This window comes from Crocodylus siamensis, chromosome 1 (assembly GCF_052110815.1).
Source record: "Crocodylus siamensis isolate JL-2025a chromosome 1, ASM5211081v1, whole genome shotgun sequence".
NCBI lineage: Eukaryota > Metazoa > Chordata > Crocodylia > Crocodylidae > Crocodylus > Crocodylus siamensis.
This window is the reverse complement of record NC_143395.1, coordinates 165,120,859-165,141,732: the sequence shown is the minus strand read 5'-3', so window position 1 is coordinate 165,141,732 and position 20,874 is coordinate 165,120,859. Positions and strand designations below refer to the sequence as shown.

At 42.7% G+C, this 20,874-nt stretch overlaps 1 protein-coding gene across 1 annotated transcript in view; it reads left to right on the top strand.

The window, feature by feature from the left end:
* The window catches only part of DNAH14 (dynein axonemal heavy chain 14), a gene marked incomplete at its 5' end in the record, with an annotated part of 313,251 nt that overhangs the window by 274,089 nt on the left and 18,288 nt on the right, over positions 1-20,874 (top strand). Inside the window, 6 exon segments of the mRNA XM_090036082.1 lie at positions 7,766-7,872; positions 8,689-8,845; positions 9,391-9,601; positions 10,213-10,315; positions 11,869-12,096; positions 14,478-14,675. Of these exon segments, the coding sequence (XP_089892208.1) occupies positions 7,766-7,872; positions 8,689-8,845; positions 9,391-9,601; positions 10,213-10,315; positions 11,869-12,096; positions 14,478-14,675 (1,004 nt within the window).

The window sequence follows — 20,874 nt, the reverse complement described above, 5'->3', positions numbered from 1 at the left end:
CTTTTTGTCACCAGACATTGGCACAGCATTGAAACAAATCAGGTTATGCATCTACTTTGGGATATTCTGTTACTGCTGTGTCCCTCAATTACTATCTTTTTTTACAATTGATTTTTTTGCCCATTGGCCGAAAAGAACGAATGAAGGTTGTTAAAAATTAACTTAGGTAGAGAAGCCGTTATCGAGATTCAGTCTTATATGAGAGCCTGTATTGCCAGGCTTTAAGTAATGTCCTCTGGTTGGAGGGATAATCCCTTTGACTGACTGATATGATAAGTGACTTTATAGTCTAGGAAAAAACTGTTTCCTACAAATTTGCAGATCCCTCAAGAAAGTCATGTAAATTGCAATCATGGCAGCTACTCCCACACCCTGCAAGAAAGGGGAGCACAACTGTTAGCCAGCCACCCTGGCACCAGTCCCCCCTTGCAATTAATGAGTGAGCAATGACAGGAGAAGCATTCAAGGAGAGATTCGTTGGCACTAGTGAAATCAATACCACATCATTCGTTTGTTTCAGCACCAGAAATGCAGCTCTCCTTGCCTTCCATTAAATCAACAATTCTGTTCATATGTAAATCTTCAGTGTAACCCTATCCAGCACCAAAGCAAATGTCATCACATAGTGTTGATTTATGCGGCACTGACTTACGGTACTACTTTGGGTATTTCAGCTGCTGGCAGACACACCTTCACACTTGGTACCCCAGTGCCTAAGAAAAATCCTTTCAGACCATTTACAGTCAGAGAAAACATCAGAAAAACTGGTTTTCCTCCAACCAGTAAGGTGTCCTTTCTCATTAATGGAGGGATTTTGGAATCTGCAGAAGACTTGTGGGCCATGCCAATTTCCATTTCTCTGACCTGAAAAAAACAAGATCAGAAATATTGTTTCCTTACCAAATATTTTTATTCAGCCCAATCTATCATCATTGGTGGTCTCTACTCTCAATGAGAAATCTAAACATATCCCCAAATCACTCATAGAAAAGGAAAACATCGATCAATAATAAAGATTATTTTTCAACTTCTTTGTACATTAGGATCGCTAACTATTAAGTAATACTGACAAAGCACAATTACCTGGAATGGAACAATACTAGATTTCATAGACATGTATTCAATGTAGTTTAGAGAAGAAGTTTAAAATCTCTATATTTTTGAGAATTATGTGGTTTCAAAGATATCTGTGCAGGCAGCATTAGATGCATCTGATACAGGTCTTATGGCTAGTAGTCACATGGATTTGTATTAGGAAGTATTTGTGGTTGTCAGCATAACTGTCACAGGGTCAAGGAGGTGTCCTGTGACTAATATAGGGTTAAGGAGCTGCCAATCACCAGGGGCAGCTCAGGTGCTGGTTGCTGCAGCAACCAGACAGGTCAGGTGACCAGAAGGGGGCAGGGCCGGGCCTTTATAGACAGCCCAGGCCGGAGCCTGGGGGCAGTTCTCTTCTGGCAGCCGCAGGAGCAGGAGTTCTGTGGGAGAGCTGGGCAGGCTGAGCGTATGTTTGCAGCCTGACTACCCAGACTGGCTTGAGGATATGGACTAGAGAAAGAATGCTAGAAGAGGCCATGACTAAAGAGCCTAGTGAGTGCAAGCTTTGTGTTATAAGCCGGTAGGCTTCTTGTTTGTGTTGCAGCTGCTTGGCTCATGGTTTTTTTATGGTTACACCAGAGGACTGGGTGAGGCTGTAGGGGTGCAAGGAGACCTCACGGGGGCTCCCCAGTAGCTTGGGGGTTCCCGGTGCCCAGCGGGGGCACAGTGAGCAGTGGGCACAGCGTTTCAAGTGCCGGGGAGGCGCTCGGTGTGTGGGGGTTGTAGCCCCAGCCATGAAAGGGTGCACAGGCCCTAGAGGGCGAGAGAAGTGTGGGAAGCGCGGCAAAGGCCCTAGAGGGGGAGAGAAGTGTGGGAAGCGCGGCAAAGGCCCTAGAGGGGGAGAGAAGTGCGGGAAGCACGGCAAAGGCCCTAGAGGGGGCGAGAGGCGCCAGAGAAGGGTGCGGGTTGTGGGCCAAGCTCAGGGGCGCCAGGTAGGGCGCCGGTAGTGGGGTGCAAGTTGCAGCACCGGCCCAGGGGTGCCAGTAACGGGGCACCGGGGGTGTGACCGGCCCAGGGGTGCCGGTAACGGGGCGCTGGAGGGCAAGGACAGAATAAGATCCAGGAGCAGCTGTGAGGCTTGGGACGTGCTAAAGGGGAGGTAGGAGGCACGCATTGCCCATAAGGCTGGGGGTGTTGGAGCACCCCACTTGACACCGCACTGGTATTACCTCTGTTCCAAGGTGAAAGTAGGCAGCCTCCCTTACTGAACTTTATAAGAACAAAGACGTGGCAGGCGAGAACAGGGTGCTGGATCACCTTAATTGGCATGGCAGGGGGCGCTAGCGAGCTCGCAGGCCCCACTTCGTGACAATAACAGTGTCATATTTAAAACAAAAAACAAAAAAAAAACCCTGATGGACTACAGTTTTCTTCTAAACAAAGGTTGCAGTAGATTCTTCTCTCATAGTTCAAGATGGATTATAAAAATCCAGAAGCTCTAAGTTTCAGAAGAGAAAATCAGCTTCATCCTCTACTGCCACTTCCTAGCCTGCACAGGTTCAGAAAAAAAATTGTTTTGAGATGGTCATGCATACTGGAACAGTTTATTAGAGATCCTCTCACAATCCTATGCCCACTTTTTTTTTTTCAAGGAGGCATAGGCTTGGATTACAACAAACCTATGGATCTTGCAGGTCATTCAAGAGGGCAGTGTCATCTACCTCTATATCACCTCCCAATGTAGTTCCTCTTCAGAAACCAACCACTCTCAAAAACCTCATACAGCAAGACAGGAACTTTTCTAATTGGACTAGGTACAATAGAGTTCTTCAGAACTCAGAGAAAGGGATCCTACTTCTCCAGCTTCCTTATTCGAGGAGAGGAAAGACACCCATTCAGCTATCATATGTTTCAACATATACTTAAGTCACCTAAGATTTCATCTGATAATTCTCATTTCCATTATGCCTTCATTAAATCACTAATACCAATTTTATAACCTCAACTTACAAAATGCTTATTTCTAAGGGGTAGTACAACCAACACTCAAGAAAAATTACTGTCAACTTCAAATCATCCTGTTTGACCTTGAGGTTTTCATGAAGTGCCTATTAGGAGTTACTTTCATTGTCAGGGAGTTTGGTCATACCCACACATAGATGACTGGCTAACTTGGGGAAGATCAACAGAATGGATCACAGAGCTAGTTCAGAAAATACTTTACCTATTCTTCCATCTGGTTCCAAAAATCAACCTAGCTAAATCTGTAAAACCACAGAAAAACAGGACTGAAAGGAGGTCATTTAGTCCAGCACCTGCTCAAGGCAGAATCATTGCTGTTTAAAATATCTCATCCAAATGTTTGTCTATCCTACTCAAACACATTCAAGGATGGTGATTTCACAACCTCTCTAGGGAATCTGGTCCAGTGCTTAACCATCCTCACAGCCAGAAATATTTTTTTTTTTATGTCCAGCCTACATTGCCCTTATTGAAATTTAAGGCTGGTTTTCTTTGTCCCATCCCCTGCCATCACAGAGAGTAGTCCAGCACCTTCCTTTTTATAATTACCTTCAGGTATTTGAAGGCTGTTATCAGGTCTCTCCTGGTCTTCTCTTCTCCAGATTAAATCACTCAATTCTTCCAACCTTGGCTTTTTAGTCACGTTTCCTAGACCTTCATTATTTTTCTTGCTCTCTGCTGGACTCTTTCGATCTCACCCACATCTTTCTTGAAATGTGGTGCCCAAAACTGGACAGAGTGTTCCACGTGAGGCCTCACTGGTGCCAAATAAAGTGAACATGTGCAGATCTAAATTTTGAAAAGGGGGTGCAGATGGTGAGGTGCATCATCACATATAAAACAACACACATTTTTATCCAGTTAGAAATAACTAGAAACTGTATTAATATTTTAGGGGCCTAGGGTTGTAGTATTCAGTTTAAGATAGAAGTAAAAACAAATATAACTTCATTGGAATGAATTTAAAGCTGCAGGAACAGCTAACAAAGCAAAAATGTAGAGCAAAGGATTGGTAGGACATCCAGACCATTAAAAAGAAGAGATGATCATTAACACCTTTGGAATGCAGAGTTGAGAAGGGTTCAGGTAAATGACAATAAACTATGAAGTCAATCAACTCCCTCAGAACTGCCTGACTAGAAATACTGCTGCCACTCCAGGCAGTTGGTTTTAAACTTTGGGTGGAGCAGGAATCAGAGGGATGCAAGTGCACCTGTACACCCCTCTCTGATCCACCCCTGAAAATGAAAGAAACACTTCCATTGACTTGTAGGTGACTGTAGCGGGGCACTAAGGTGCCTGCTACTTGAAAAGCAGGAGTATTGGCTCAGGTGCTGGTTGCTAGGGGCAACCAGGAGGTGCTAAGGGCCCACACCTGGTGAGTCAGCTGACTGGAAGGGGCAGGGCTGACTACTATAAAGCACAGACTGGAGGCCAAGAGTGCTCTGTCAGCTGGCAGCCAGAGAGAAGGAGTACTGCCTGACTAAGCAAAAAAGAGGCCTGAATGTAAACAGTTGCTTGTACTAAAGAAGGATGGAGCACCTGCAGAGGGTGACTCAAAGGAGGTTAGCCGAGCAGTTTAGTTTTATATTATAGCCCAGGGGCTTGTGTTGTTGTTTTGTTGTTGTGGTAACACTGGAGGACTGCGTGAAGCTATTAGGGGTTGGAGGAGGCCTCATAGGGGCTCCATAGTAGCGTGGGGACCCTGGCATCAGAGAGGGTGCAGCATTTGGGGGTGCACTGACCCCAGCCCCGAAAGGGGAACAAAGAATTGGAGGCCAGGTAAGGCTGAGGCCGCCTGAGCCCTGCAGGGGGTTTGAGACCCTGAGGAGGAGATTTGGGGCCAGGCATGGCTGCAGCCACCTGAACCCTGAGGCACCAGAAGCCCTAGAGAGGGTGCAGTGTGACAAGCCCCAGAGAAAAAAGGGGCAAGCCAGAGAGCGCTGGTGCAGGCTGCAAGGCAAGCCAGAAGCGCGGGGGGAGGGGCGCGGAGAGGGAAATTGACCACATAACATCTGGTACATCTGTGAGGCTTGGGGCTTGGCACAAAGGTGGTTGGAGCCACGCATAGCCCATAAGGCTGGAGTGCACTGAGTCGCCCAAAATAGCACAGGGACTGAGATGCATCAGAGCACCGTGTCCAAGGCGACAAAAGGCAGCCTCCCTTTATACATAATAGACATCAAAGATGTGGCAGGCGAGATGTGCAGGTGCTTCAACACTGACTTGGCACTGTAGGGAGCACTAGGGGAGATCATAGCCAACCCTAGGACCCCGCGCTGTTACAGTGACAATCCTGTTAATAGAACCCAGTAAACTAGTCCTTTTTACAAAAGTTAGCGTCCACTATAATCCTCGGATTCTTTTGTATTATACTGAAGCACAGCTAGTTATTCCCAATTTCCTTTTGATTGTTCCACACTAAATGTAGGTCAATGTTGAAATTCATTTGATTTAATTTTGGACCATTTTTTCCATTTTATCCAAGTCATTCTTATTCCTAATCCTGTCCTCTAAAGTGTCTACTCCTCCACTCTGTTTAGCGTCATCCACAAACTTACTAAGCCTGCACAAAATTCCATCTTCCAAGTCATTTAGTGAAGATATTAAACAGTACCAGACCCAGGACAGACTCTGGGGTAACCTCTGCTGATGCTTCCTCCCAATTAGACATTGATCCATTGATGACTGTGAGGTTAATTTTCAGTCCATTGATTTCATAAGAGTAATTCTAGATTTCAAGATAATTTCTTCTCCGGGGGGGTGCGTTTGTGCGTTCGTTCAGTCAGCCAGCTGATCTCAAACCCTGAAGACCTATTGGTGTTTTGTAGTAAAAGTAGGTGTCAGGTTTTGGGGATACATAGTGTCATATACTTCTATAATATCTTTTGTGAGTTGAAACTTGGACAGTTCTAGATCTGTATCAAATCAGTTTCTTGTCCAGGCATCCACAGTTTGAGCTGCTAAATAAGAGCCCTACAGATGGTTGTGTTCTGACTTCAGTGAGGAACAAATAAGTATATATGCATTGAGGATTATCATTTTCAGCCCAGAACCATACCAGGAGACTGATCATCAATGAATATAAAGGGGGTTGAGGAGCACCTCTAGATCAGTTCATACACAAAGGATCACCATTGGACATCATAAGCCACATACACAAGACTCTTTTAGAAATTTCCTATATAGTTTTGTTTCTTTTGCAAGAAATGTAAAGGTCATCAATGTAGTATCAGGACATCTACAGTGTTAATAGAGCCACTGAAACGTATCAAAGTTTAGCTTATGGTTTAGTTATATATCTTGGCAGCAGGTTTCAATAAAGTTCCTGTAGTTGAGATTCATATTGCTGCCATGTGTTCTTTCAGTCACACATTTATGACTCATTATTGACTGGTGGTAGCATCAAAATTAGCCAGTCATTTAAGGAAGATTTTTCTGCAGTCTTCTCAGATGATCTCATAGTTCCTACCTAATGCAACTGGGTCAATCATGACTGGCAACAGGAAATGCTGACTTTGGCAGTAACAAGCAGCAGCTGTATTGTGGTGGTTGCCTTAATCCCATGGCTGCGTGGACATCTCTCCCTGCAGCAGTATTACACAGATTGCCAATAGCTCAAAACACGAGCAAGACCTTATGAGGGGGGATAAGGCAAGATGCCATGTTTATTGATTACATAAAACAATAACATACAAAGACTTCACAGAGACAAACACAAAGACAAACACACTCTACGGACATGTTACAGTTACCAGCTTGCTTGCTCAATGTTAGCATTGAGTGGCCAGCCCAGGCTCATTGAGGGTGATGGTGGTGGGAGCGGGGGATACTACTATCCTTAATACAAAGTTCATCAATAGTTCAACAATAGTTTCATCAAGCTATGAATATATAATCGACCCATATTACTATCAATATAATGCTGTTATTACTTAATCTAAACATAGCTTAAACAGCTTGGCATTTGAATAGGTTAACATGTTCTGGCCTTGTGTTACATATTGCTAAAACTTCATTCAATCACACACTACAGCAGTGGCATTTCCAGCAAAGAGCATGAGGCTGAGGGGACCAGGGCAACTGGGATGCAACCCTCCCATGCATTTCCAGCTGCCTCCCTGGCTCTGAGCATCTCCTGTCCCCTCTCCCCATGACCAAAGCCTCAAGCTAACCCAGACCTCTCCCCAGTTTACACTGCTGGGGGTGAGGGACAATGATGGATTCAGCACCCCCTTTCAGTCCTTTCTAGTGCTCCCTTTTAAGTTGGGGCCTGGGGGTCATGCCCTGGTTGCCCGCCCCCCTTATGCCACATTTTGTGGAAGCATTTCAGACTTCGGTGAAGAAAGAACATGCCCACTGAGCAGGGAATCAAAATTACTGAATATCTCAAAGAATCAGCTGCTGGAAAGTAAGTAATCTCTGTTTCTGTCACCATGACCTCTCAAGTTTCAAATGACCAAGACCTATGAACTCCTAGCAGGCTAAGGATTTAATTGTTGTTCAAATGATGTCATTCAAAACTTTCCCATTCTGAAAACAAAAATAATGTTTTCAGATTTTACAAGATAAAGTAAAGCTATCTTTATGCTGTTTGGTCAATGGATACAGTGATGATATAGTCACTGAAAATATAGTAAGATTACTAAACTATGACTTTAAATGTCTTTTGTATGTCCACAACCTTGGTTTAATTATTCTATAGCTGATGCAGATCTGCAATCAGAAGTAATGGAAGTAACCACTGATCTCAATAGTGCCTTGGTAAATTTTCCCTGGGGGAGTCTTTCTTCATTTCAAAGACTTATACTGGTAAGAAAACAAAATGAGTTGGAAACATTCTTTTACCAAGCATTAGTCATGAATGCTAGCTTGGTTAGGTACAGGTTTGAGAGGGATTTATTAGCACCAATATTTCAAAACACATTTTACAAAAGCTCTTAACAAATAAAATAGAGTCGGTTCACAGCAAGCTATTTAAAATGCAAATAGTTTGTGCTTTCTGAATAGTGGGTTAGCTTTTTTACTTTGCGAAACTCACATTCCCACCTATAACCATATAGTGGGTTAGAGTTTTCAATTCCTAGCTTTATTAATTTTAAGGATGTGTCATAATTAATTCCTGCAGCAATAAGCTGCTGCCTCTCATACACATACAGACAGACAGTCTCACTCTTGCTTCCTGTCTCTCCCACCATTCTACACTCATGCATATATGCATGCATACACATAGTCACACTCACATGCAGACAAACTTACCATCTACTCATTTTGTATGGTTATTCTCTTAAATAACTTTCTATACCATTTCTTTGTATATAAAATTCTTAACTATCTTTTTTTAACCTTGTTTCTTACCCCAGTCCTCATTTGACTGTACTTCTTGCCATGTTTCTATGTACTGAATTGCTTTGCCTCCGTATCCACTTAGATTCATGTAGAGTGAGATGTGTACATTGGCCTGCTGATTTTAATACTAATCCGGACAAACAGAAACCTCCAGAACCTTTCTGAACTAAACAGTATGAACAGCCTCATTTCAGCTTTCAAAGGGATCGTTGTTGTGCTAGTGTTAACGTAAATTATGTGATTCATGCTGTTTTCTCATCACTTACATTCTATTGTCAGATAAAAATTCTCAGACCAGAAAGTTTAAATGGTGCAGTACAAGAATTTGTCACTGAGAAATTAGGAGCCAGGTTTCTTCAGACTAGAGGGATTAATCTGAAAGAAGTTTATGAAGACTCCTGTGCCAGCAGCCCTCTAATATTTATTCATTCTCCTGGTGAGCTACTGATAAACTGCCAGAGTGCATCATGCCTTTCTGTCTGTAACCTGCTTAACGATTCATGCCCCTCTTCTTCAGAACTCTGCATGACCTAAGGCTCACTGTCTTCCACTCACCTCTCTCATGGGGTTTTATATGGACATAAGAGATCTGGCTCAATACTATTTTGCAAGCTTTAAAATAATATTAAACAATTCATAGAAAAACATTATTGGAATAACATATATATTTTTCCTGATTTAATGGTACAACTAGTTTGTTCAGTATAATTTGCTGTGATACCAAAATGAGATTTCCAGGGAAAATACTTTTCTTATTTATTACTCCTCAGTGCATTTTTGAGAGGTATAATATAGCACATTTTCCATACTGTTTGATTCTTTTACACTGAAATGTACAGTTCTACTAATAATAATACACAGTTCAGTTCTCATAGGTCAAGTAATTAATAATGGAAAAACTTCCAAATGTGATAGAAATCATCTTTAGTTTAATGACTACACCAGTGTAAATAAACCAAATCCGTATTTTTTTTTGTTTAGGAACAGACCCAACTGTTCATCTCCTACGCCTTGCACAGGAAATAAAAGGAAACACAAAGCATGTGAAAATGGTTTCTTTAGGACGTGGGCAGGGGAGCAAGGCTGAAGAGTTGATATATCAAGCACAGATTGTTAGTGGACAATGGGTGTTCCTCCAAAACTGTCACCTTGCTACATCATTTATGCCCAGGCTTTGTACTATTGTTGATTCGTAAGTGCTGTTTATTTACATTCAGGACATATATTGTGTTATAAAATGTAATTCAAATATGAAACAATTAATGTAAATACAGTATCTATCTTTTTATGACAACATAAAAATAAAGTTTGAGAAGAGAAATCAGGAAATATTTTCATTTAGGGGTATTAGTCTAGCTTGTTTTATTTATTGGATAATATTATTTCATTTAATCAGACATTTTGTTACTGTTGCCACTGTATAATGGATACAATGTCTATTTTGAGAAACAATTCATGTTACAAGTTTACACATTTATTACTCACTTAATCATAGTTATTATAGATTAGTTAACCAAAACTTTGCTGGTCAATGGCTATTGCTAACCAGGATACCTAACCATTCTTTGGCTGTTTCTGCGATACAAATTATTCCTCTTTTAGTATTTTAAACTAACTCATCAGAGAGGTCTAACTCTAAGAAAAATTTAACAGTAGTGAATAAACATTTATTAGGAAAGAAACTTATATTTTCTGTTTGTGAAAAGATAATGTACAAATCTTGTACCCTTGGCCAGTTTATAGTTTCTTAGCAGGCTTGCAATATTTTCTTTTCTAAATAAAATATGCAATCATATTTTACAGATTTAACCAACCAAATATAAACATGGACCCTCAGTTTAGACTTTGGTTAAGCTCCACACCCAATCCTTCTTTCCCTGTTCCTATTCTGCAGAAAGGTTTTAAGGTAAGCGTTAATACAATTAGCCAAAATCAACAAGTTACTATGATTTAGTTGTAAATACTCGATTTGTATGTTTCAGATGTCTCATTCCATTATTAATATTGTCTTAATAAGAACTAAAATCAAGCCAAAATCTAGCTCCAGCATGCTCCCAAGGTTGATGTGAAGTTCACCAATTCCAAGCTAAGACAGAGGGCTTTATTTCTATACATAAGGAAAATAAAGTATTTATAAAGAATGCTTTGCTTTGTAAAACCTCTCTAGCTACTGAAACTTTAGTTCCCTCTTAAGGATCCAGAGAGTAGTCCTGCAATAACAAGAGAGTTAAAAATGAAACATACTACAACCACAGTGGCTGCCCATAATATTTGTGGTGTATGTACTTCTGGTTGGTCATGTTTTGATCTTCAGGAACAGAAGGATGTTGTCTCATACCCCATTTTAGATAGAGGCAGCTTCTTAGTCCTGGAAATCCTGCATCAGCTTTGGATATTCATTAACCTTAAGTTGCTCTGTGTCCAACTTAAGCAATATTAATTGTGCTAGTCTTATATAGGAAGAGTTCTGACAGGAATATTTGATCCCATTCAACACCCAAGTCTCCAGATTCCTCTGGGATGAACTAATTCAGGGCAGAAGCCTTGATATTGGTGATAGTGCTGAGGTACCAGATTCTTCCAGGTTGACCTGTGTGATAATCAGGTCCCAACATTTTCAATGCAGACCCAACATTCCTGGCCACCTCCTCTGGATTAATCTAATTCTGCACTGACATCTAACACCACTGGTTAGAGCCAAGGTCTTGGGAACCTTTAGAGTCAACCTGATTTGTTGCCAAGGTTCAGACACAATTGACACAGAGCCAAGGAGCCTCTTCACTCTAGACTGACTTGTTTAAAGCCTAGATTCTGGCACCCATCCTTGGGTGAAGGGCCCAGCACTGTCAACATATAGCTAAGGTTCCTCTGTCCCACTAGATTAGCTGAATTGTATACTGACCACCTGGCATCAACTCAGTGCCTAGGTTCCCAGGCCCTTCCAGCTTGATGTAATTTGTTGTTGATATCACAGCAGCAGTGGCATGATGCCAATGTACTTGTGTCCTTTCAGGTTGACCAGGCTGAGTTCCAATACCATGTACATCCCCTGGATCTATGTAGGTCAACTGGGGCCATTGCCTGTAATCCAGAATTATAGACTGTGGTTGATTAAATGGTCTGGTACCCACTATACTGTAGTACTAAAAAATCTCACAACACACTAGGTTATCTTAGTCTTGTGGTGCTAATATTTTGGTGCTATTCAGCAATGTACAGTACCAGTATGCAAAGTGTTAGGTTTTAGATCCTTCTGTGTAAAAGATCCAAAGAGCAGTTGAGTCCACTCCTTTTATATTCTGTGGCTCAGGGCATGTGAGGAGAGACATTGCCACAGTGGACACTGCTGGCTAGAAAAAATTTGCAACCTGTATATACTGTGTATACTGCAAAATTACAATATGCAGAAAATTATGTTGGATAATAGTTACCTTGTTTCCTCTATTTCCTCTTTTAAAGATGGCAGTAGAACCACCTCAAGGTTTGAAAGGAAAATTACTTCAAACATTTGGGTACAGTGGCAGTGGAGAGGTAACTGAAAATATCTTCAACAAGGCTGCATTGGGGCCATCATGGAAAAAGCTGCTTTTCAGTTTGTGTTTCTTTAATGCTGTTGTCCAAGAAAGAAAGAAGTATGGAGCTTTGGGCTGGAATATCCCATATGAATTTAACTCTTCAGATTTAGAGGTAATATCTGTTAAGAAATTGCGAAGTAAACTGGGATTTTTATTCTCAGGTTCATTAATACTTAGGTTGAATATAGTAGAACCAAGTGGGAGCACCCAAATCAGATACCCAAGAAGTCAAATGGCTCAGATCCACAACATACTTAATGTTGTGGTGGTAGCTTAATTTTGATACTATCTTTGTCTCTCACAACCTAGAAGATAAAACCCAAGTAAATTGGAAATAAAAAGTAAACGGTCCAAATTTAGGCCTGGGAAGAACCTAATAATCACTAAATTTTTAATAATATGTCTGAAGAAGAAAAGAACCTGAAAAACTAAAATGCATAATTTTTTCTACTATACAAAAAGTCTCTTATCTTTTTTTCACTTATGTTGATGTGGAAGGTCATGAACATTGGGAGGAGAAAGCAATAGTCCATAATCCTGACACCAGTACATCATCGTGCTTAAATATTCTATGGAGCAGTGTTAAGAGTTTTACTTGATTTAAAACTTGTAAGAGAGAATTACCTGAATTTGATAGCATGTGGCTGCACCAATACAAGAAAACTCTCTTTGAATAAGGAAAGGGGCAGAGGCAGTTGTGGGTGTAGATTCCCTCAAAAAACCTCCTCCAGAATGAAATCTCCTCTCCCCAACTCTCCCTGGGCTTTTGTGGCCCTGAGGTTTTCCTAACAAACCTTAAGTGCCCTATAAGGCCAGTGATTCAGCACCAAGTAGTATGCTGAGGACCAAATACCAATAGCACCACAGAATGCCCCCACTTTGTCATGGGGCCTGATCAACCTCCTACTCCACAACATTCTGAAAAGGCCACAACATTCAGCAGCGAAGCATTCAAACTAGCACCATTTCCTACTGCACCAACCCATATATTGGTATAGCCCTACAAGAGAACAAATGTCTGTGTTTGCCTGCCACAGACCATCTTGCATCACTAATAATGTTTACAGTATCAGTGGACATGCACGCTTTGCGGAGACCCGAATTGCTACTGCTGCCCATCGCCATTCTATTGCCGGTGCTGATGGTATACCACCCTTGGACCTCAAAAAAACTGGCTCCAGCTAAACTGATCTACTTCTTTTGAGTCATTAATAGTTGGGATGTACATATAAACAGTCACTCAAAGGCAAAGAACAAAAATATTTACTTCACAACAACTAGAGTTCTTCATGATATTTTGTCCATATACACATTCCCAATCCTATCCCTTCTGTTTTGGAGAAGCATAAAATAGTAACCTATCAGATAGAATGACAGGTTGCATATTATGTGGCTATGATTGGTGGCAAGGTGGATAAATCTAGAAAAAGATACATTTTATACAACAGTTCATTTTTCCCAGCTGAATCTGCGCAAGTTCTGTACTTGCATGCATTATTTCCTACTCTAGACCAGGGGGTGGGCAATTACTTGGGTTGGAAGGCCACTTAATGAGTTTTGGTGAGCTGTTGAGGACCTCACATGGACGGGGACACGCACACACGCGCGCGCGCACACACACACACACACACACCTCCCTGAGCCCGGAGCTGGCACCTGCTAGCCACATCCACAGCTGGGAGGGGATGGGGTTTGGAGCCTGATCATGAGTCTCCTGTGCTGTCCTACCCTGCCCTGCCGTCAGGGCTCCTGACACACATGCACACACCCCACCCTGCAACTCCCAGGAGCCCTGATGGTCGGGTGGGATGGGACAGCACAGGGGCTCCATGTGGGTGGGCAGGATGGAGTCACATTCCAGCCCCAGCCACCCAGTGCCATGCAGTGGCTGGAGCCAGAGCTGCTGGAGCCTGAGTGCTGCTTATCTAGGGCCTGCTGTGTGGTACCACTGCCCATGCCACCCACCAGTGGCCCAGAAAAAAATCAATTGGTGAGCCTGATCTGGTCCACAGGCCATATTCTGACCTCCCTTGGTCTAGACACCAAGAGCTGCATTCCCATTAATACAAAAACCACTCAATGTTATAAGATTCAATTGAGACCCACTATGTATAGGTGTCGGGGGTGGGTAAGAGTCTTAAATATGTCATCTTAAACACAGCCATTTAAATGGCTCTCTCTTTTCTAGGGCACCTTGCTGTATAAGTGTCACATGTATTTTCTCATTCATTTTCTGTTGTTTTACATTTATCTTAAAGATCACTTGAATATTAGCTCTTTCAATTACTACAATGTAATCAGAATCTATTGATTGTTTCTGTAGCATGGTAGCTCACAGCTTTCTACAAGAAATCACAGCTTCTTATGTTTCAGCTTTTACAGTATATGGCTAATAAAGCAGTTAGGGGATTCCTGTGCATCACAGAGCTCTAAAAATAATATCCTAACCCCAAAAACAATACCACTGCCTTACTTGAGCCTTTTCTTCCAAAGATTTCTATACAGATGCTGACAATGCTTTTGAAGAGCCAAGAAAAGGTTCCTTGGCCAGCATTGCATTATTTGACTGGAGAAGTAGCCTATGGAGGTCATGTGACTGATCACTGGGACCGACGTTGTTTGCTCAGTATTCTGGACAATTTCTATAATCCTGCCATTCTGCAGGAGGGTTTTGCTTATTCTAGTGATGGGGTAAGAAAAACTGTCTTTTCAATCTGTATTCTCCAACTGTGTAACTAGTTGTATCTTTATACGGCTTACCTAGTACATTTTCAGTCTTATTGATTGAACTTCAATTTATGATATCTGCATATAAACTTTGAACAGCAATTAATTGGTAAATTTTACTGTGGCACAAAAAGCTCTCATATTTCATATTACATTAATCTATATCTTCTGAAAATGTCAACTATGTTATATTTAGTTGCACTGTCCTGAATTTCAGTGGCATGGTTTGATAACAGCACTTGTAAGGTGAATTTTCTCTTTCTTGATTTAAAAAACTATGGTAAGTGTCTATCATGCATCTTTGTCTGTAAACTGCATCACTACCTCTTTATGATGTCCACATACCACTAACTAATCCTTACAGACCTTCAGGTCTTGAAGAGATTTGGTGTTGAGTCATTTGCATTGTTTTTGGCTGTTTTCAGTGTTTCGGAGCAAGCCAGACGTTCATAATGAAGCTGACAATCCAGTGATCTGTCTAGCTGCCCCTGGCTCCTCATATGGCTCATATGGACATCCATTCAATAACCGGCTCTAACAATAACATGGTTGAGGAAGTGTCCGCATACTACTGACTAATCCTTCTGCAGATCAGTAAGGTTATCGAGCCTCAAATGCCTCATGTTCAGGCTGAATTCAGTAGGAGACATTGCACCTGACATCCCATATTTCTTTTTACCAAAGGTATACAGAGATCACTTGAGTCAGGAAAGAAGGTTGGTACAGATCTGATTTCAGCAAATGAATGGTGTGCCATGTCAGATTGACCGACTGCTAAACAGCTGAAAGTTATTCCTTGTGCACGTGGCTGCTGGTGTGGCTCTTCCTAGAAGTGATAGGCAACGAACAAGCTACCCTGAAATTTGGGAGAAAATCAGCCACCTGATTTCTTTAAGAATTTTTAGCTCTTTTTTTAAATTCATCTATGATATTCCTGAAGCACAGGCTGAGAAATATGTATATGTTGATGACATGTAGACTCTGAAATGATTTTCACATTGATAATGTGAAAGCCATTTCCATAAAGGAAATCTCAGCCAGGACATGGATAGTACTTTTGTCTACTCTCTATCTTACTGATGTCTTAAGCTCAGCCACAATCAGTACACCACCATCATCAGTGCATGTTCGTGGTGGATGGGTCGGTTTCGACCTGGAGGGGTGTGGGCAGTGGGGTTCTGCAGGGCTCGGTCCTTGGACCGATACTCTTTAATATCTTCATCAGCGACTTGGACGAGGGGGTGAAATGTACTCTGTCCAAGTTTGCAGATGACACTAAGCTATGGGGCGAAGTGGACACGCCGGAGGGCAGGGAGCAGCTGCAAGCAGACCTGGACAGGTTAGACAAGTGGGCAGAAAACAACAGAATGCAGTTCAACAAGGAGAAATGCAAAGTGCTGCATCTAGGGAGGAAAAATGTCCAGCACACCTACAGCCTAGGAAATGACCTGCTGGGTGGCACGGAAGTGGAAAGGGATCTTGGAGTCCTAGTGGACTCCAAGATGAACATGAGTCGGCAGTGTGACGAAACCATCAGAAAAGCAAATGGCACTTTATCGTGCATCAGCAGATGCATGACAAATAGGTCCAAGGAGGTGATACTTCCCCTCTATCGGGCGCTGGTCAGACCGCAGCTGGAGTACTGCGTGCAATTCTGGGCGCCGCACTTCACGAAGGATGCGGATAATCTGGAGAGGGTCCAGAGAAGGGCCACTCATATGGTTAAGGGCCTGCAGGCCAAGCCCTACGAGGAGAGACTAGAGAAACTGGACCTTTTCAGCCTCCGCAAGAGAAGGTTGAGAGGCGACCTGGTGGCTGCCTATAAGTTCATCAGGGGGGCACAGAAGGGAATTGGTGAGTATTTATTCACCAAGGCCCCCCCGGGGGTTACAAGAAATAATGGCCACAAGCTAGAAAAGAGCAGATTTAGATTGGATATTAGGAGGAACTTCTTCACAGTTCGAGTGGCCAAGGTCTGGAATGGGCTCCCAAGGGAGGTGGTGCTCTCCCCTACCCTGGGGGTCTTCAAGCGAAGGCTAGATGTGTATCTAGCTGGGGTAATGTAGGCCCAGCACTCTTTCCTGCTTATGCAGGGGGTCGGACTCGATGATCTATTGAGGTCCCTTCCGACCCTAGCATCTATGAATCTATGAATCAATACTTAATGCTGACAGTGATTTCAAAGAACAGTTCTATTCCAATCTTGACCATGTTCTGTTTCCTACTTGCAGGGAGGATGAGATCATTCTCCTTAGTGACTTCAACACCAAGTCAGATGTGACCTGGAACTCTAGAGTGACACCATTGGGAAAGGAGTAGGGAAGGCCAACTCCAATAGCATCTTTCTGAGTAAATGCACAAAGCCCAGTATTGTCATCATAAAAACCGTCTTCTGACAGCGATAAATATAAGACTACCTGGAGACACCCTGGCTCTAACCACTGGTACTTCCCTCAACTATGTTAGAGCCTGTGATTGAATGGATGTCCATATGAGCTGTACAAGGAGCCCATGATAGCTAACCAGATCACTGGATTGTCAGCTTCATTATGAACATTTGGCTGTTTTCAGTATTTCAGAGCAAGCCAGAACAATGCAAATGACTCAACACCAAATCTTTTCAAGACCTGAAGGTCTGTAAGGATTTTCAAGTGTCTCCATGAAAAGCTCTCTGCCTTGTCCACAAATGAAGGCAACACTGAGGAACTCTGGAAGGGGTTTAAAACTGCCATGCATATAGCCTGTGCTGAATCTATTGGCTATACCACCCCATCAACACCAGGACTGGTTCAATGAGAGCAACACTGAAATCCAAGCCCTCCTCAGCTGGAACAGAAGGGCTTTTTCTGCTTGTCAATAACACTATCTCAGCAGAAGAAGGAGATGTATCAGCTCCTCAAATCTGAAGCTCAAAGGAGGATCTGGGAAATAAAAAAATCAGTGGTAGCAAGGTAAAGCCAAGGAGATCCAGATCTATGCTGACAAACATAATGTGCATAGCTTTTTCCAGGCAACAAAAACCATCCGTGCCTCAACTTCCCATGGCCCTATTTTTTTGTGATCGCAGAATGGCTCAACCCTCCTCAAAGACTATGAATCTATCCATGCCATACAGAAAGAACGTTTTGAGGCACTCCTGAGCCACCCCCTAACACCCTGAAACAGAATCCCTTGCTAAACCTGTCCTAGAAGAAGTCTGGTGTGCCATCAAGGAAACTAAGAACAAGTCTACTGAACCAGATGGCATACCTGCTAAAACCTGCAAGGCTGGTGGCAAGGAACTGGTACTGAGATGCCATGAATTTATTCCCTGGATTTGGAGCAATGATGAGATCCCAGAGGACCTGAGGAATGCCAACATCATGACTCTCTTCAGGATAGGAAATAAGAGTGTATGTGGGAACTATCAAGGTATTGCCCTCCTTTCCACAGCAGGGAAAATCTTCTCCTGCGGCCTCCTGACTCTTGTTGAGGAAGTCCTGCCAGAATCTCAGTGTGGCTTCAGACAATTCCATGGGGTAACTACAAAGCACCAACTCACAAGATCATCATAAAATTCTAGTTTATTGGATGGATGCAAAAGTCAGACCATAAACCTTGGTGCTGATCCCCTCAAACACACACTCACAGTATGTTGCTCTGAACACTAGGCACTGGTGTCAAGATATACCTATCCCCAAGCACTGGAGTCTGCCGTCAATAGCCAGTCAAGGCTCCTTTCAGTGTGATGTTGCTGCAGAAGGGGGTTGTCAGCTCGTCCTTCTGGTTGGACAGGCAGGGTGCTGGTCAGGTCAAAAAGGGTGCCCTTGGGGGTCATTTTTCACCACCTTTTATGCCTCTCTGGCAGACTTTGGTGACTCCCCAATTCTTGGGCTTACCCAATCCAGGAGTCGTTGACCTCAAGGGATGTTCCTCTTAGTAGCTGCTGGATGGCAGCTGTCAGCCCTAGAAGTCACGTCCGCATGTACATGCAGTCTCAGGAGTCCATTGATGAATTTTGATTGATTCACTGCCATGATGAATAGATCTCTGGAAGTGGTTGATCAGGGGGTATTTCAGCCCCAAGGATCTGTTTCCAGTGCTGATTAGTTCAAACGTGGGCTTCCATACTTTTAACAATGAAGTTTCCAGGAATTCCTGGCTCTTTATTGATTCTTTCTTCTCCTTGGTCTCTAATTTTGCAGGTGTTAATTGCCACTCATTAACATGCTTATCCAGACTAGCTACTGTGTTATACAATCAACCATGATTCATTCAGGGACCTGCTCCATACAGAGATTCCTGCTCTTGCTAACATTGTTACATGGTACAACTTGCTTTTACAAATGTACTTTAAGTTTAAAAGTATCTACAAGCTCTATTTTCACTACAAATACACCTTTATATAAAAATAATAATGATATAAAAGAAAAAGAGAGAGGAAGGAAGAAAAGTTAGAAGAAAGCATCCCCAAAAGGGGGCAAATACTAAAAGAGGGGCTTTTGTCATATGGAAGAGCTTGATATTTGAGGGGGGGCAGACAAAAGAGTTTCTTGCTACAACTTGCATGATCTTTGTTGCCCTCCAGATCCAAAAAAAGTTTTGGGAACAACACTTTATATAACTTCCATTGACTTTAATAAAGCCCTTGATTCCATCAATTGTGAAGTCTTGTGGAAGATACAGGCCAGATATAGATATCCTGAGAAGCACCTCAAGGTACTGAGGCTTCTGTACAACCATGACTGTGATCATGCTTTGTAGTGAAGACAGATCCATTTGTCATCCAAACGAGTCAAGCAAGGATGCATCATCGCATCAACTCTGTTCATTTTTTTTTTTTGACAGTCATCCTGGGTCTCATTAAGGACTGCCTTCCTTCCTGAATTGACCTTGAAGAGTCTTCCATCCATTCAGTATTTAGCCTGAGTCATTTTCACTCAAAGACCAAAGTACTCAAAACAACCATGGCTAACTTTTAATATGCTGACAACTGCACCATCCTTGCGCACAGAGGAAAACCTCCAGAACATGCTGGAACTCTTTGGGGAAACGTACCTAACTTTGGGCTTCCGTCTCACCATTAAGAAAACTAAAGTGCTCTACCAGTTTGCCCTAGGCCATGAGTGTGACCTCCCTCTCCAAATTACGATCAAGGGAAAGACCTTGGAGGTAGTCAAGCACTTCCCCTATCTCAATAGCCGCTTCTCTCAGAGAGTAAACATTGATAAGGAGACCCAACACAGGATCCAGTGTGCAAGTGCCCCCTTTGGGAAATTGCTTTAGCATGTCTTTATTCATCATGATCTCTGGAAAAATACCAAGATCCAGGTCTACAGTTAAATAATCCCCACTCTCTCTTATGGATGTGAAACATGGATGACCCTCCATCGTCATCTCAAGAGCCTGAAGAGGTATCACCAATGATGCCTCTGGAAAATCCTCCATATGAAATGGGAAAATTGCCACACAAATACCAGCATCCTTGCTGAAGCCAATGTTACCAGCATTGAGTTGGTGATCCTCAAGCACCAACTTTGCTGAACTGGACACTGTGCGAATGCCTGACTCTTGACTCCCAAAACAAGTGCTCTTCTCCCAGCATAGTAACAGTCTGAGGTCTTGTGGTGGCCAGAGGAAACATTGCAAGGACACATTGTAGGCATAGCCCTAGAAAACAGATGCTGACATCAAGAGTTGAGAGGAGCTGGCTGCCAACCAACCTCAATGGTACTGCAGCCTCAGCCAAGTGGCAGCCCATTTTGAGGGAAAGTGTCTTGCCCTGGAAGCAGAGAAGAAAGCATAGAGGAAGGAAAAGAAAAGGAATCCTAGCCTGCAGCTTACTCTGCCCTGCAGAAAGGCAGAGCAGCTTCTGCAGACAGATCTCTGGCTCCAGGATTGGACTCTTAAATAACCCATCAGTGAGCCATAGTAAAGACCATCTTCAAATCGAGGGTTTGCTGATGATGACCCCAGCCAATTCCTTCAGTACTCTATGACACATCTCCTCCAGCCCTGTCAACCTGAAAACACCCAGGTCCTCAAAGTAATCCCTAATGTGTTCTGTCACTATGCTAGGCTGCTTGTCTCCTCCGCTATCCTTGCTGTCAACTGCCTAGTGTGTCCAGAAGAAACACTAGTGTACAGCTTGCCATGCCTTCACCCCTTAGACAAAGAAGGACAG